At 36.9% G+C, this 17,321-nt stretch overlaps 1 protein-coding gene across 1 annotated transcript in view; it reads right to left on the minus strand.

Moving 5' to 3' along the window:
* Nucleotides 1-3,513: 3,513 nt before the first annotated feature.
* The window catches only part of NHS (NHS actin remodeling regulator), a 432,063-nt gene continuing 418,255 nt past the window's right edge, over nucleotides 3,514-17,321 (minus strand). The window contains exons 6-9 of the mRNA XM_021007405.2: nucleotides 15,895-16,026; nucleotides 11,896-14,853; nucleotides 11,447-11,570; nucleotides 3,514-7,659 (exon numbers count right to left, since the gene is read on the minus strand). Of these exons, the coding sequence (XP_020863064.1) occupies nucleotides 7,041-7,659; nucleotides 11,447-11,570; nucleotides 11,896-14,853; nucleotides 15,895-16,026 (3,833 nt within the window). The 3' untranslated portion in view covers nucleotides 3,514-7,040. The remainder of the gene's footprint in view (nucleotides 7,660-11,446; nucleotides 11,571-11,895; nucleotides 14,854-15,894; nucleotides 16,027-17,321) is intronic.

The following is a 17,321-nucleotide window of genomic DNA, read 5'->3' on the forward strand; positions in this document are numbered from 1 at the left end:
CTACTTGTCTTACTATGATGTGAGTCTAGATAGCTATCTTAAATCCGCATGCACAATAAGTCCATAGAATAAGATTTACCCTACGGTCTAGAAACCCTGTGTAATCAACCCTAAGTGTTTAATCCTTTTTTTAAAATTCTACACCTCTTTAGAGCCTTTTCTGAGTTTGATTTCCTTTTAAGGTAACCTGTTTGTCTTATTGAAGGATTAATTTGGACCTGCATTTGGATTGTTCAATGTGTTTCAAGGACCCAGATGAATCCCCACCTTCACCCCAGGTCTGAAAAATGTTTGCATGCATGGTCCAGAGAAGAAGGGCCTTTTCATGGGAGGGAGACAGGACAAGCACCTCATCTCTCCTGGGCCCCACAGGTCTTTGTTCTGTGAAATCCAAGCTTTTCCTCTGAAGGCACAGGCTTGATTTCCCTACCCTTACCCCCTACTTCTTTCCATTATTGTCTTGGGTTGGAGCAAACCTTTGGAAACTTCAACACAGGTGAAAATTTTATAAAATAGTGTCTACTTCTTAAAATGGTGTGTTCATGAATTTGAGGGATAGGTGTAATCCTTAGGTTCACCAGCTGGTAGACGTGGACCTCCTAAAAAAAGTTAATTTCTATATTGTTTAAGAACTGTCATGTGGACTTTGCTGATACTCTTTGGCATAAAGTACTGGGAGAGGTATCTGAGAGTACAATCATTCATCCTCCCCCAAGTCAGAAGATTCCTATCCAGAACTGAGATTACAGAAAAACATGCCCATAAGTAACATGATTAATTTGCTGGGTTCAGCAAATATTTAACTGGGGTAGAGAGAAGAGATTGTAGGAGAATGATTTGATGATTTGTTAATGTGTTAACACAATGTTAGTAGCCTATTTTCCCTTTGCAAAGTATGAATGCTTTTTCATTTTGAATATTAAGGGGTATATCACTGGATGAATGGAAATTGTCCACACCCCTTTAGGGCTTTAAGTAGCCATGGAGAGGGAATAAAATTTGATGTAATTTAGGCTCAGAGCAGTATGACATCTTCAAAGAAGAATGAGGGGAATGACTTCCAGAAGGAGACACTGAATCCAGAATTTGGAGAGTCAGTGTTAAAGAGTTTGAGGAACCATTGAGAAAGCAGGACACATACTTTCCAGATTGACATATATAGAAAGAAGCAGTCATTTAGAACATGAGTCTAGATAGCTATCTTAGATCCTTACGCACTTCAGGTATATAGAATAAGATTTGCCTGATGTTCTAGAAACTCTGAGTAGCCAACTACAAGTGTTTAATTCTTTTTTGGAGGTTCCACACTTCTTTAGAGCTTTTTTCCGAGTTTGTTTTGCTTTTTAGATAACTTGTTTGCAGGTCTAGATAACCTGATACATTTTCACTGGTTTCAAGAAGCACAACCTCTGACAACAAATAGGCGAGCCAGCTATGTACTCAAGAGAGAGCCCAGCGACCTCAGAAGAATCAGTAGCCCTGGCCATCTGTGTTCCTTTACATATACATCTTACTGCCCTCATACTCTTCATTTGTGTCTTCTTTTCCTAGGGATACTATATGTGTTTAGGAGAGAGCATGCCACAGGTTTGTTGGGGAATATTTTGTAGCTACTTTTCTTATTATGCCATCTTAGTCAACTGCCACATTTCATATTTTGTTTGGCTCTACTTTTTGGTACAGTTGAATATGGAATTCAGAATAGGATCCCCATTTGATGCTTCCTAAACATATAGCTAATCAAAATTTCTAATCTGTAAACTAATGAAATGGGGCACAAGGACCTGGACACAACTAATCTCACTTGTCTCTGCCTGCAGTTACAAAACTCATCAGAATTAATAGGAATAATGGTTCAGCTTTTATTTAGATAGCCATATGGCATATTAGATTGGGTACTAGAATTAAAGTCAGAAAGGCCTGGGTTTGAAGACCACCTCACCATCTTGAAGCTGCCAGAAGTAAAAGCATAAAATTTGCAAATTTTAAAATAATAAACTGACATGTAGATCACATATGGAGAATGAATAAATTAGCATGAAATACAGATCAAGCAATTGTAAAGCCATATTTTAGTGCCAAGAATAGCAGTGGCAAGGAGGGCTAGTTCAAACTTTTTAGCCTCCGCAGACTTTGTCTGATGACACAGTGACTTCTATTTTCCTGATTTGCAGTTTGTAAAGGGATATCAACTACATTATATTTGGAAGCAAGACAGAAAAGAGTAGTCACTTGAAGCATTGCTACCAGATGGTTTCTCAGAGGGGAAGGCTGCAATATTTAAAGGTAAGTACATCTGTCTCCCTGTCACAGACGACCACACTGAGCACTGAGAAAGCAGAAGCTGAAAAAAAGTTATTTTCTCCATATAGTTCTAAGAAGAAAATGTTCTAGATGGGGGATTGGGATTTGACCCATGTTCTCATTGATACAAGGAACTCATACATCAGGGAAATTCCTCTACTAAAATGGATTTGCTCATTCTCTACAACTTAGAAATTTAGGGAGTTGCTTAGAACATTGATACATTAAATGACTTTCTGAGAGGAAAACAGCTAGAATATGTCAGAGATGGAACTTGAAATCAGTTCTTCCTGACTCTCAGACCATCTACTTAAACACTTAGGTAGCCCATGTTGAAATTTTTACCTGATCCTCTCCTTGAGCTGACTTAGGAAAATGGTATGTCAGTCTTGAGAGCATGAATGAATGAAGAATTACTAATATGGAGTAGAGATTACTAAAAGCTTTGGGTGATTTAAAAAAATCCTGACGTGCTAAAGGAGAAATAATTGGGGGACAATTTGGGGTGGCTTGTTAGTCACTGAACAAAAGGGAAAATGTTCTCTTGGGTAAAGGACATTATTTCCCCAGTCAGAAGAGGAAAGATACTGAGATTTTGGTCACCATATGTAAATCTTAAGACCAGACTTCAAGGTGATTTGTTGTGGGAATAAAGGCTTATAGGAGTGAAGGCAGAGGTGATAGCCTCAACATTTCTGGTCTGATACAGCACCCTTAAAACTGTGATACACTGAATAGATAAGAACATTACTGGTTTTGAGGTTAAATCTTCTCTTGAGATACAACTAGTAGGTAGCCACAGTCAGAGTTACTTTCAGCATTTGAGACTAAATTACTGGGTAGTTACAGTGGTTATCTTTGGGACTAATGAATTTGTTTTGCTTTTTCTCCTTGGTTCAATAAACTTGCTTCTATTATATTGTGAAGAGTAGGGTTACAAGCAGGTAATTGATCTCATTATTCAAGAGGGTACCTTACAGAGATTTTTCCTGGCTTCCTTGATAGAGGGAACACAAACCTCTTTGTGCCATAGGACTCTTATGACACAAGGGATTACAATTAATTTTAGCTGGCACTGTCACTTCCCTAAAATTACAAAACGTATCTGGATACTACTTAATGCATTTACATAGATCATTGTTTGGAATTATCAACTCAAACATGATAAGATATAACATTTTGTTATAGGACAATGAAGAGAGGGGGGGATTATTGAATTGCAGTCACATTTATTTGCAGTTTCTATACACACTTTCTAGATAATCAAACTTTTCTGACATGTTTTTTTGAGAGGGGTTCACAATGAAACTGTCACCGTTTTTACTAAAAATAAATACAAGACTTAAAGTGTTGCACAGCTCTAAAATATACAAAGGCTTGGATTGAATGTAAACTTTGAAAACATTTTACAAAAGAAACCATCTTTGCAACAATTTAAAAAGTTTATATTTACAAATATTACAAAAATACAAAATGGATGCAAGTCCATAAACCATTGTCTTTTCTGCCAGCATGAACTGGTTCTAGTACCAAAATAGTTACACTGTAACCTTCTTAATTGTTTTAAATCTTTAAGTCAACCTATTTCTCTAAATCTGCCACCACTGCAGCAAATGCACTCAATCACTGACCTTTGGCAAAAGTAAACACACAGAATGCTTTATTTGCTATAATATTCCATGTCCTCTATTCAGCAAAAACAAAACAAAATAAAAACAAACAAACAAAAAAACCCCAAAGCAAAATCAAAACTAAGAAAGGGGGAAGCTATTTTTTTTTTTACAAAATACAGAAACAGTTGCATAAACTTCAAAATCATTTTAATAACATCAGTGCAAACAACAGAACAAAAGTTTGGAATGATGTTTCTCACTTAACGCATGTACCCTGCTTCAAAATGGCAGTGATGTTAAAGTCAGTTCTCAAACTTTGTCTCGAGTGCTTTAAAGCCATGTAAAATACTCCATATCACTAAAATTTCCTGGTGTTTGGGTTTTTTTTTAATTTCCTTTACTTGTTTTTATACTGAATATTCTTTTCTTTAGTGGATTTATAATCCGTATCTGTTTGGGCTTTTAAATCTATGAAATATAAAATAGAGACTTTGTCATAGATCTTTAGATTAAACAAAATAAGTAAAACTATAATTATAAGTGTTCTGTGATCATTACATATAGAAGATATCTTATTGCCTCACAATTCAAGTCAATATATTTGTTTTAAAATATGTAGTACCATTATCAATTAAATTTATATCAGTAATAAAAAAGGTGACATTTTATTAAAGCCAATTCTGGTGTTTCCTATTTAGGGTATGTTTTAGAATTACTTTTAAAAGCACACATAATACACTTTTCTTCAGGCTAAAGAACCATGCTGCAAATTAACTGCTATTAAAAACATTATGAAAATTAACCTAATCTGACTGGAAATGACTGCTCCAGCCACCTTGTCACATTTAACTAAAAATATTTTTTATTTATGCCAACTGTGTCACTTTCAGAATATTAGACTAATTCATTCATATTCCCAATATGGTATCAGACGAGGCTGGTTTTCTTAACTGGTATGCTTCCATGAATGATAAGGGTCCATTTTCAAACATCAACTCACTTTTCCTTTAGTATAAATTTTTAACACTTTGCAGATACTGCCCCCCCTGATATCTTTTGCCAATTATTTTTTCTTTCCCAAAGTGTACACGCATGGATATGCACATGTACATGCACATGTACATGCACGCATACAACTGCATAATCATTCTTCATACAATGTTGGCAAGAAACTCTAAAACACATTTTGGTAATAAACAGTAGATGAGATCAAGGTTCGTCTTTCTTTCCAGGAAAAGAAACAAACAAATAAGCAAAATCAACCAACATTTCTAGTCTCCTAACTTATTCTAACAACTCTCTAACATTTTAGATAACTTTCTTTTTGACAATCTTACTTTTCGTCTTTGACGCTCTTTCCTATGCATTGCATGAATTGAACCAAAATAATAAAACCCCTTTCACACAACCTACTTCCCTAATCACCATTTACTTATGCTTAAAGCCAGCTACTTATTGATTTCCTTGTGACCCTATTATTTTCCTGTCATCCTAATCTCATTCTATTCTGTTACAGGCCATGTTCCTTCTCAAACAATCCTCTGCACTATACCTTCTCGCATTCCAAAGCATATTCTAAGTAATAGTAACCACTTACATTTCTGACAAATAATCTCAAACATTAGTTTCAGTTAATGTTAAAATCAGAGGTGTAAAACCATTTGTAGATTGCAATTCCTAACTATATTTCTTTCAGTTTTAAGACAAGAAAATTCAAGTAATTTCAAGTAATTCAGCTTGTTTCCCTGCCTTCATTTTTATCAGAGCATTTACTCTGACAGATTTTCATTCCCACCCACCACCCTCCCTGTACCCCACCAAGCAGTTATAGTAAAACCAGACAGAGTTGAATGTAGCATTGTGAACCAGAGCTTTCCCCCATTCCCAGTTTAACAATGAATATAAATAATGCATATACATACCTATTTCCCAGCTACATTTTTCACAGTGTCATTTCCGTTAATATTTAGGTAGCATGAACCTCATCAGCACAAAGAGAAAGCTTCACTGAAAACTCATTGCAGATACTTACTGATAAATCAACAGCTCCATTGCATGCTTACTTTTTTTTATATTGTTAGTTTAAGAACTTTTAACTAATTGTCTAAAATGTTTAACTATTATAGTCATTAAATTCTGATTCTTTGTACCTCAGTAGCCTAATATAAAACATAACACAAAATTGATTTCTATTCCCCCTGCTCAGTTTTATTAAAGCAATTCATTTAAAAAATAAATGGCTAAAGGACACTGTCAAGTGCTTTTGCTTAGGGCTTTGTATTGAGAATGATGACTTCCTTTCTTTAAAAAACTTAAAAGCATGCTTTCCATTCTTACCAGTTACCATAAGGTAAATCACAGCTATGCTTTGCTATGAGCTTGTTTGGTGCTGAAGTTTACAAGAAAAATGGTTAGGTTTAAATTAATAAGATTTTAAGTTAACATCTCAGTAAGTAACTTTGAAATTTTCCTATTTTCAAGAATGTAAAAATTCAGATTTGAGGCTTGATTATATTTCTGAAAGTCATATTGGTGGACATTTAAACATGATGTTTGATATGAAAATGGTATTCACAGAATACAGTTATGACATTTTATTTCTTTTGTCTTCAATAAACAGTATGCAGTAAATAATTTGCCACATGTCCACTCTTCTCTAATAGTTCTATTTACATTTTTTTTTATCAAAAATATGGTATTTACATGTGTTTAGTTCATTTCTTTTAAACTTTGTTTCAGTTCATTTTAATGTAGAAAAATACCAATCCTTAAGAGTCATTTCATCTCTCTCTAGGGAAGCACAACAATGAAGAAGTTTCTTTCCTAAATGGGCAGCTGAGAAAGATTTTTTTCCCTTTCTTTTGATGAAAATTTGATTTTTAAAAACTACATTAACAAGAATAAAATTGGGATAAACCAAATGAAGCTAAAGATTGAGACATGGGAGACAGTATATTTCTACTAGAAAATGCAAAATTAAACAAAGTATTACAGAGCTTAAGCATGGATACTTCCCCATATATCTATTGGGCTCTCTGTTATATTTTCCACATCCTTGTGCAAGCCAAATGCTTTCGGTAATGTATTTCCTAGTTAATAGTGAGGCTGTGTAGATTATACAGCCTATGTTGAGCTCTGGGAGGACCTGTCATCATGAGGGCTGCCATCTGAATTCTCAGTCTCTCCTTCTGAGATAGCTTGCATGGGTGTATTATATAACCTGCAACGAACACTGTAACGGCTACTGCTGGCTGCAGGGGGTGCCCGGGAACGTCCAACCCTAGATGAAGCTGACATGGTGAAATTCTTGGAGGAAAACCCTTCTGCATTAACTCTTGGGGAGCATGGAGAGACAGGGGACAATGCTTCTGCCCCCGATGACACCTGGGGAGGCTCATCCATGCTTGGGGGGGGATCAGTGGGGAGCTCACCAGGGGATTTGGGCAAGATGGGGCTCTTCAGGATTTCAGTGGCAGACATCCGGTAACTGGAATCAGACCGACTGCCTTTTTTAAGAAGCAACAGCTTAAACTCTTCATTAGAGGTGTTGGACTTCTTTGCATTTCGATAGATAAGACCAGGAGATCTCTGGCTGTTTGGTGGAGTTGGCACATTGCTGTTTGGAGATAGGATGTTGCTGGGGGGCACAGTACTGCTGCTGCTACTGCCAGGGAGAGCTCTTGATTTACTTCGTACAGATATGTCCCCAGAATCTTTCCTTCCAAGTACTTTCCTCTTTGATCTATTAAGTAAAATAGAAACAAAGAAAACTCTCAGGATGATTGTGTGTTTTTAATTAAATCAAGAGAGTAAAAGCGTATTCTATAATATCCAACACATATAGATGAAGTTTAAGTAATGAACATTTCAAATCAATGACAAAAAAATGCTCAATAACAGCCTCATAAATTGCAGGGTTCTTCGCACTATCTCACATGTACAGATTCTTTGATGGGTATAAAGGATACAAATGAAGCATGTTGTTATTAATAACTTACCAACTCTTCTATTCCTTAACACTTATCATCGTAAACAATACACACACACACACACACACACACACACATATCTCCTCCTTAGAATGGAAAGAAAGTGTTCTTGCTAAAGTATGTGTTTCACAGGCAGGTAGGTGGCACAGTGGATAGAGCATCGGCCCTGAAGTCAGGAGGACCTGAGTTCAGATCCAGCCTCAGACCAAACACTTGACACTTACTAGCTGTGTGACCCTGGGCAAGTCACTTAACCCCAACTGCCTCAAAAACAAAAACAACCAAAAAAATAAAGTATGTGTTTCTAGTACGATGGATGATTCCTGAATCTAGAGCCACACTTTAAAGATGAGAATGAAATGTGGGGCTGGGAGGAAGTACTACCCAAATGGGGAGGCAAGGACATATATTAGAAAAAGCACTAGATTTAGAGTCAGGAGATATCTGAGTTTGAATCCTGCATCTGACATTAGCTGTGTGGTGATGGACAAGTTACATAGCTTCTCTATGCCTTAGTTTCCTCATCTTTAAAATAGGGACAATAATACCTGCATGTAGCATCTACCTATCAGGGCTGTTGTGAAGATTAAATGAGATAATGTACATCAAGCACTTTGTAAACCTTAAAGTGCTATAAATGAGATATTATCATGATATTAGATTACATATATATATAAATATGCATACATATATAATGTTATAGTTTGAAATTATTATTACTTCAACCTAGTCATCTATTATTTTTCTGTATGCCCCTTTCTCCAAATGAATTTTTTTGGGCATATCACTAGTTCATTTGAGTATAATTAGTTATCAAACAATAATCTGAACTAGTTTAATTACTTTTAGTGCAGAATGCAGGAAAGATGTTTCCCCAAAGCTGTTATAAATACTCATATACCAAATTTTAAAAATGGCAGGTAACACAGACCTAAAAAGCCTATCTATAGTGATATGGCACATTTGCAGTTGATGTTGATTTTATTCAAGACATGGGCATGACTAACACTTTCAAATTTGCAAATTGAGTTTGAAATCCTTTATAGAAGTTTCCCCATTTATAAAACAAAGGGACAAAACTAGATGTCTTCTCAGGTCTCTTCAAGCTCAATAATTTCAAGACTATGACTGAGGTGAGCAATATAAATCTTTCAATAATACTGATACATTCACTAAAATGCATAAGAGATTGTAATATGGATACCTTGAAAGCTTAAAGTAAAATGCTTTGGAAAATATGATACATGCTATTGGACATACATACAATTTTAAATTGGCTAAAAAGATCTAGCTGATTTCATGGATATGATTACAGCTCTCCCTTCCATATCATGACTTTCCTCATCACAACGTCAATATATTACGGGTTGGCATAAGAAATTAAATGGGATTTTTTTAGGAGTTTTGCAGAAGCCACAGATGATATGTGAAGGCTAGCAGAAGACACAGAAAAAGTTTAGAAACTCAGAATTGCATAAAATATATGTATATTATTACATGATATCAAAATTTTATTTCTTAATACCATAATCAGACTTCTTCTCTGGTACTAAGGGAGGGCCAAAAAATTTTACGTGGATTTTCCAGATTGGGGGTGGGGTAGGGCACTGTACCTATAACCCGCTACAAAATGGAAAGAATAACTATTTGTGTTTTGAATATACAGCATCTTTAGTATAATTGCCCAATATGGCCTCATTTTTTCATTCAGTAAGTATTTTTTGAGTAACTGTTATGTAAAAGGCATTGTGCTAGATACTGGTGGATTTAAATTTTATAGCTTGAGCTACGTCAATTAGCCCTGTTTCACACTGTGTGAAGCCAGTTCTCATTGGTGAGTTGTCAGATAATTATTTTTGGTTAGCTCACTTTGATAGCACACTGCACTAATACTATGAACATGTATTTGTTCTCTGTGTGGACTTTGATTTTCACCCTCTCTGTGACCATGGGTGCATGTGGTTGTCATATAAATGTATGTTACTAGTCATAAAAGAGGACAGGCAAGAGACTGTGGAAGAATCAGCCAAAATCCTAAATTCCTTGCTATTACTGGAAACATAATACACATAGAATCAGGAGCTTTGGAACTGAAAATGATGTTAAAGAACTAGTCCAACCCTCTCATTTTATAAATAAAGAAACTAAGGCAAAGCTTCCTAAGGTCACATAACTAATGATAGAGCCAGGACTATCTCCATTCTTCTAGTGTAGTGATCTTTCCACTATGGCATAATGCTCTCCCTGATAATAGGTAGGCAAGTTACATCCTCTTTGTATATGAATGATAGCATTGTTATGGAAACATGCCCTTTAGGCAGAGAAAAAGAATGTGTGTGTGTGTGTGTGTATATATATATCTATAGATCTATATAGATCTATATAGATCTATAGATCTATATAGATCTATATAGATCTATAGATCTATATAGATCTATATAGATCTATATAGATCTATATAGATCTATAGATCTATATAGATCTATAGATCTATATAGATATATCTATATAGATCTATAGATCTATATAGATCTATATAGATCTATAGATCTATATAGATATATCTATATATATCTACACACACACACACACACATATATATATATATATATATATATATATATGTGTGTGTGTGTGTGTGTGTGTGTGTGTGTGTGTAGCCAAGATTTTCTAGGGGTGGGGAACTTGCCACCTTCTAGGACTTCTAGGTCCTTGGGGGCAGCCTTTTGATTGAGTCGAAGTTTTACAGAAGAAATCCTTTTATTAAGGGGTTTTGTTCTGTGAAGTTTGGATTCAGTCAAGGGGTCGCACATGGCCGTGAAGCTGCAGGTTCCCCACTCCTCTAGGCAGTTCCAGTGTCAAGACTATGAAGAAAGCTGATAATGAGGCATTCTTAGACAGTATGTTCTGATTTTTTACTTAAGAAAATGTGATCAGCATGGTTATAGAGTATTGTAAGATATAGAGTAGTCAGGTATTCATACACACTTGTGTCCCAGTGTATATTTCATATTCAGATTTTCTTGGTGGCTTGATTTCCCTTCTGCCCTTGTTACTATAATCATTGCTTTAGACATGTTCAAAAATATGAATCATTTTAATCTTAGGAGATATCTAAAAATGTAAAATTTAAAGTTAGTGGATATATCAGAGACTGAATTGGAACTTTCACTATAAACCTCTCCAGGCAATCTGATCACATTTTCTGATTAAAAAGCTTGATCCATATTTATCATCACAGGGGAAAAACCAAAAGCATTTGTAGGAAACTTTGTCTTAAAACCCCTTATAAAAGGCCTGATTTTACATAAAGATTTATATTGCTCACCTCAGTCATAGTCTTGGAATTATTGAGCTTGAAGAGACCTGAGAGGACATCTAGTTTTGTCCCTTCATTTTACAAATGGGGAAACTTCTATAAAGGATTTCAAACTCAATTTGCCAAACAGTTTCCTTGCTTGTTTGTTCTAAATCTCTCAGAGGGCTCTCACATACTTTAAGCTGATTCTAAGTCCAGAGACATTAGATCTGTTGTCTCACCTGTGAATGACTGCAAAGAGATCCTCAGTGGTTCGAGGTTTGTTTGGAGACACAAAAACATCGTCATCAGCCTGAGAGTCTTCACTAAATGGTGAAATGATGGAGTCATCACTCGGTGAAGATTCTTTAAAAAGAACAGAAATGTATTCTGATGAAGAAGACCTCCAACATCTTGACAAAAGAACCAGGACCATGATTCATTATATTATGTTGAGCATCAGAATTTATCTAACTATCACGTATCCTGTACAATATTTTGACCAGTATTCAATTTCTCAATAACAAAGTTTGACATTTTTTTTATAAGTGAAAATAAGCCAGGAAAATAAACATGCCAATATTATACAGCATCATAGGGAATATTTTTTTTAAAGTTGAGCCAGTAAAAAGTAACTCTAGAGGACATAGTAATTTCTTGCCACTGAGACCCAAGCTACCCAACAACTCACCTTTCAATGAAACCTCATCTGTACTTGCTCGTGTCTCCTCTGTCCTTCGGTCATCAGAGGCACTTTTGGTAGAAATACCTGATGCAGTATCACTTTCCTGCTCAGAATGCTTTTCACTGATTACAGTTGTTAGTTCTGATTCATAGCAACTATGCCCAGGCACTTTGTCATGGTGTTGGCTCATAACAAGGTGATGCTTAAGTTGGCTATCCATGTCTGTTGCTGCTCTGGTTTGTGAATCAGACGGAGACAGTGATGAGATTTCATCCCCAGTTTTAGCTTGTGCAATATTCTCCCCATCTACAGTGAATGCCTTCTGTACCTGCTCAATATTGCCATCTTGCCCAGTCCCTTGAGCTATTATTTTCCCATTAGAACCTTTCTGAAGTCCTTCTGCAGGTACATCACAATTTTTCCCTGGTGCATGTTCTGGAAAAGGTTCCCTGACTATTGACATTTGGTTCTTTGTGGCTTTAGTCTCTAGAAGATTGTTACTGGCTGATGGTACAATTTCTTGATCACAATGATTCTTCACATTGAAAACTGAATTTTTTTCTAAATGCATTTTATCAGGGCCCATATCTGGAGATGAGTCAATAAAGGACAAAATGATGTCTTCTGTGGAATACTGGCGTGATATTGATTTCTTAGCTATGTGTGGCATTCTTTTGCTTGGAGACAAGGCAGCCACCGTGATAGTAGATTCCTGTAAATAAGGTAGTTCTGTATTATCACTGTCTTTTTGTTTAACTTCATCAGACTTATTGACTGACCTAAGGTTAACAGACTTTAGGACTGTAGGTGTAATTGCAAGGGATGGTGAGGGAGTAGAGTTTAGTGTTTCTCCTACCAAATTCTGCTTACAATGAGTAAATGCATGCAATGGAAGTCTGTTGTGATAGGGTTTGTTCAAGACATTATGAAGAGCACTTAGGTCAAGATGGGTGGGAGGTATAATTGGAAGTTCAAGATCTTTATTTAAAGACACAGTTCCATCTTTTGGAGAGGGGTGTTGAAGAGAGGATTTCCTTTCTGGGACTTTTGGCTTTCTCTTACTACCTCCAGGAGACAATGGTCCAGAAAAGAAAGCTGTGGGGAAAGATGATGTTGGTGTTTCAGACTGGCTTGAGTAGCCACTTGATGGTGATGCTAAGCCAGCCAGCTTCTCTGGTGAAGCTAACTTAAATTCGTTGTCAACAGAAGGAAGGGATGGAGTGGTGGCTCTGGATTCAGACTGGGATGTTTGTGATTCAGAGCTCTCTGGTGATTTGATGCATTCAATAACTGTGGTACCTGTAGCAGTGCTTGAATTGGATAAAGACCTATAAGGATCATTTGTTTTCAAGTCATTTAGCAGCCAGAGATCTGCATAGTGAGTTGATTCAGCACCTTCATCTTTGAATGATGGAATATCTGCAGTGTCCAAATGAGACTCCTTTATTCCGTGGTCATTCTGGTTCAACCAGGAATGTTCTTGTTTGCTGGATAAACCCACACTTTCCATTCGAGAAGGTGTGTTAGAGAACTCAAGAGGCAATTTCATTTCCCTGGAACTGTGAGGCAGGTGCTGCCCACTGCTTATCTTTGGTTCTTTCTTCTCAGGAATGTCTGCACTTCCATCAGACTTCCTCAAAGATGAGCTGCGTTTTGGTGGGGCTGGCTTTGCCTTTGGTTTCTTGAAAGAGATGCTTGGCCTTCCATGCCTCCTCTGATCTAGGTAATCCTGCCAGGTACAATCTGAGAAAGTGGGAGGAACACTAGTGCCCTGGCTACTCTCAGGGCCTATGGCTGCATAGTGGCACATGTAACTCTTATTACCTTTAAGACCACAGTCAAAGTGCATGGAAGTATAATATCCCTCAGTATCCACTGAAAAATGAGAGCTAGTATCTGCTTTGTCAGATGGTGATTTTTCCAGAAAGCTATCATAAGTGGCCATACTTGTGAAGCTTGGGCAGCCCAGGCTGTCAGCCTTGGGATGCTCAGGGCTAAAATCCTGGCGGCACGAGGCATCATGATGGTGGTGCAGGTAGTTCCATTCGCTGTCACTTGTATTACTGTTGTTGGGGTCATCTAGCAGGTCTGCAACAGTGGAAGTGAAGGAGCTTGCCCGATGGCCCCTCACTTTATCCATATGGTCATTATAGTTTTCTGTCACAAAGACACTGGAGTCTTCATTGGCATTAGGGGCTATGTTCAATGACAACTCAGAGTCACAGTGCGAAGAGCCAGTCAGTGGAGGAGAAGCAGCAGGGGGGATGGTTTCTGATGTTTGTGAGGGACATGTGGAGCTGCTCCCACTCCAGTTACCACTGGATGACTGGTGATCATCCTTCTGATCCATGTGGCTGCTAAGGAGAACTCCAGCTGTGGAGATGGAGTGAATAGGGCTCCCAAAGGTATCTGAATTGGATGAAATTTCACAGCTGCCAGAATCAGCCATCCTTGACAGCCTTGACCTCCCTCTTTCATTTGATTTATGCTGGGGGCTGTGGAGGTGTTGAGAACAGGTTAATCCCAAGGGGGGATGGTGTTCCTGTGAACCTTGGCTACTCATGGCATCTGTATCCTTATTTGGTATCCTTTCCTGGTTGTCCATAAAAGTCTCCTCTTCATAGGTTGAGGTTTTAGCACCAATGTTATGCTCAGCATCACTGCCTCTAGCACCCTCACGGGGAAGACTCCGTGATCGAATGCGGCTGCTTGCCGCAGTAGTAAACATGGCGTTGCCGTTGTCTGCCAGCACTGAAATGTTGCCAGCAGAGTGAGAAAGGGAAGCTACAATGCTTTGGCCTCTCTGAGCTCTGATTCTCCTTCTGGATGGAGCAGCAATAAGAATTTCCTCAGTTTGGCATTCAGAGTCCCTGGTCCCCGACCTCCTATTGATATTACTGGAGAAGTCTGGATTTGCATGCACAATCACATTCCGCTCCCTGGCCACTGGTGATTCATCAGAATCTAGGACACATGTAAAACACTGTGAGAAACTTTAGACATCTGCAGACCAATGACTTTTCTTTGAGTAGCCCCCACAATTTTATTATCATATTAGAACTTTGGGATCCCCTTCTTAAATGAAATTCCCCCCAATTATTGAATAAATAACTGAATTTTGAGCCTAACAATCTTTATATACTATGTTTTGTTTTCTTCAAAATAATTCTATACATAGAATTATATGAAAGATTCAAATTTCTCATGGAAAATTTAAAAATTTATTCCTAGAAAAATCTTAGTTTTTAAATCCTTTATGAATTTCTCCTTTCCTATTCTTTCATTTTGTAAGATAACTGAATACTGTTATTTAAAAAAATTAAAGTAGAATATATTTTATCATGTCTATCATATGACTTATCTTCATTTCATCCTCTCAGTTGGTCCCAACTTCCCAAATGCTACTCATTAGCAAGTCAGAGCCACAGGATTCAAAGACAAATGAACATGTAAAGAACTAAAATTCTGTTTCTAAGTAAATGATCTCATAATAAAAGAAAGAAGAGGAAGAGATACTAAATGAACTGAGCAGATAAGGTCAAAAGTGTCCTTGTAGTTTTTTTTTTTTTTAACTAAGACATCAGTGTTAATGCTTAAGAGAATTTCAGTTTATTTTCTTCAAGACTAGTCTCACACTCCATCTGGAGATACTCAATTTATAAGGAAAAGAAATTTTTACTGAATCTAGTTACTTTTAATGCTATGACTGGAACAAAAATAACTTTTAAAAAGTAGATTTAAATGGTGAGGACTGAACATGTCTATTTATTTCACTCAGTAAAACCCCACCTCCACAATTAAAGCATAAGGCTAATATGAACAATGTAGTCTGGTTTCAGTGATATGAAAAACAACAACAAAACAACATGATCATTGCAAAACTCTATAACCATAAAAACGTTAGCATTTCCTGAGGAAACTACTGGAAAGCAGACTACCACTTCATATCTCAGCAATTGAAGGCAGTTTTAATGTTAACCATTAACATTTTTATTTATACTACACCTATTTCTTGCTGCACTCTTCTGGGGATGCCAGAGATGGTTTTCCGCCTCCTCAGTTTTCGTCTCCGCTGTAGTACAGATTGTGAATGAACAAGAGAGCAGCGTATACTAGCCTCTCTGTCAAAACCAACTCCTGCAACCCACAAATAGGTCTCATTAGCCTTTAGAAATGGTAAACAAATTTTCATTTGGTTGGAACACAGTGATATTTATTGATTGGGAGTAAGTGAAGAGTTTGGATTAAGGCTGTGAGCAAATATAAGGGAGCCCTTATTCAGCTCTTATTTAAATTGCTGCAGTACGTTAAGCTTTACTTCTAAATGCAGCTCCCCTCAGCAGCTTACACTGCCAAAAGTAACAGAACCCAAAAAGGAAAATGGAACAAAAGTAAAGAAAACTAAACGGGGGGGTGGTGGGGGGGAGAGGGGTAGAATGGTGAGAATAAGGGAATCCTTAAAAGCTCAGCATCTTTAATCACTGCTATTTATTGGTTTATTTCTTTACTCTCTGATGCTGACACCTTTTCAGAGAATAGCCATAGCCAAGATGTTAACCTGGATCAGTTCAGCTAACATATCCTGACCCATTTTTTCACTAAAAGAGCCTTTGTGAAACTGTTTTCTTTTCCCTTTCCCTCACCCTCTATATTGACATTGGGAGGAAATCAGCAGTCTGAGGAATTTTGTAAACAAATAAATTCCCCCTGTTTTATTTCCATCTTTCTAAATTGATAGGTTTTTTTTGGTCTGGGTTTTGATATTTAATAAATATTAATAGTTATAAAAGGCAGAAAAAATAGGGAACTTATGAAAAATCTGTCTACTCTACCAAATATAAAACTGGATTCCAAAGTTGGGAAGGTACACTTATTAAAAACAAACAAGCAAAACCTTTGAATACCAAAACTAAATATTATATGTCTATTTTAGTTTCTGTCCAAATTAGAAAGGTAGAGGTGGAGAACAAAATTCTGTTAGCAGGGCATGCATCATGGGTTTTTCAAGGTGTTTTTGTCCACTGATAGCCATAATATTGTGGATTGGAATTTGGCCACCTCATCAGTTGTACTCAAGGCTGGAAGTAGATCAGGATGTCAGCCTGATCTCTTTTTCTCACTTTGAACACTGTTTACACTATGTATTGAAGCGGTATCAGCATCATGGCTGCCAACAATGTCTGCTTAGAGCTCAATTTGAAAAAGCCATTGTAATACAACAAATGGGAATCATAGATGCAGAGCTGGAAAGGACCTTGAAGGTCATTAGGATCTATCCCTTTATTTTTTTTTATTTTGGGCTAGGCAATGGGGTTTAAGTTACTTGCCCAGGGTCACACAGCTAGTAAGTGTTATATGTCTGAGGCCAGATTTGAACTCAGGTCCTCCTGAATCCAGGGCTGGTGCTCCTTTTATTTTTTAAATGAGGACTT

Source organism: Phascolarctos cinereus, unplaced genomic scaffold (genome assembly GCF_003287225.1).
Source record: "Phascolarctos cinereus isolate Bilbo 61053 unplaced genomic scaffold, phaCin_HiC Scaffold_726;HRSCAF=1367, whole genome shotgun sequence".
NCBI lineage: Eukaryota > Metazoa > Chordata > Mammalia > Diprotodontia > Phascolarctidae > Phascolarctos > Phascolarctos cinereus.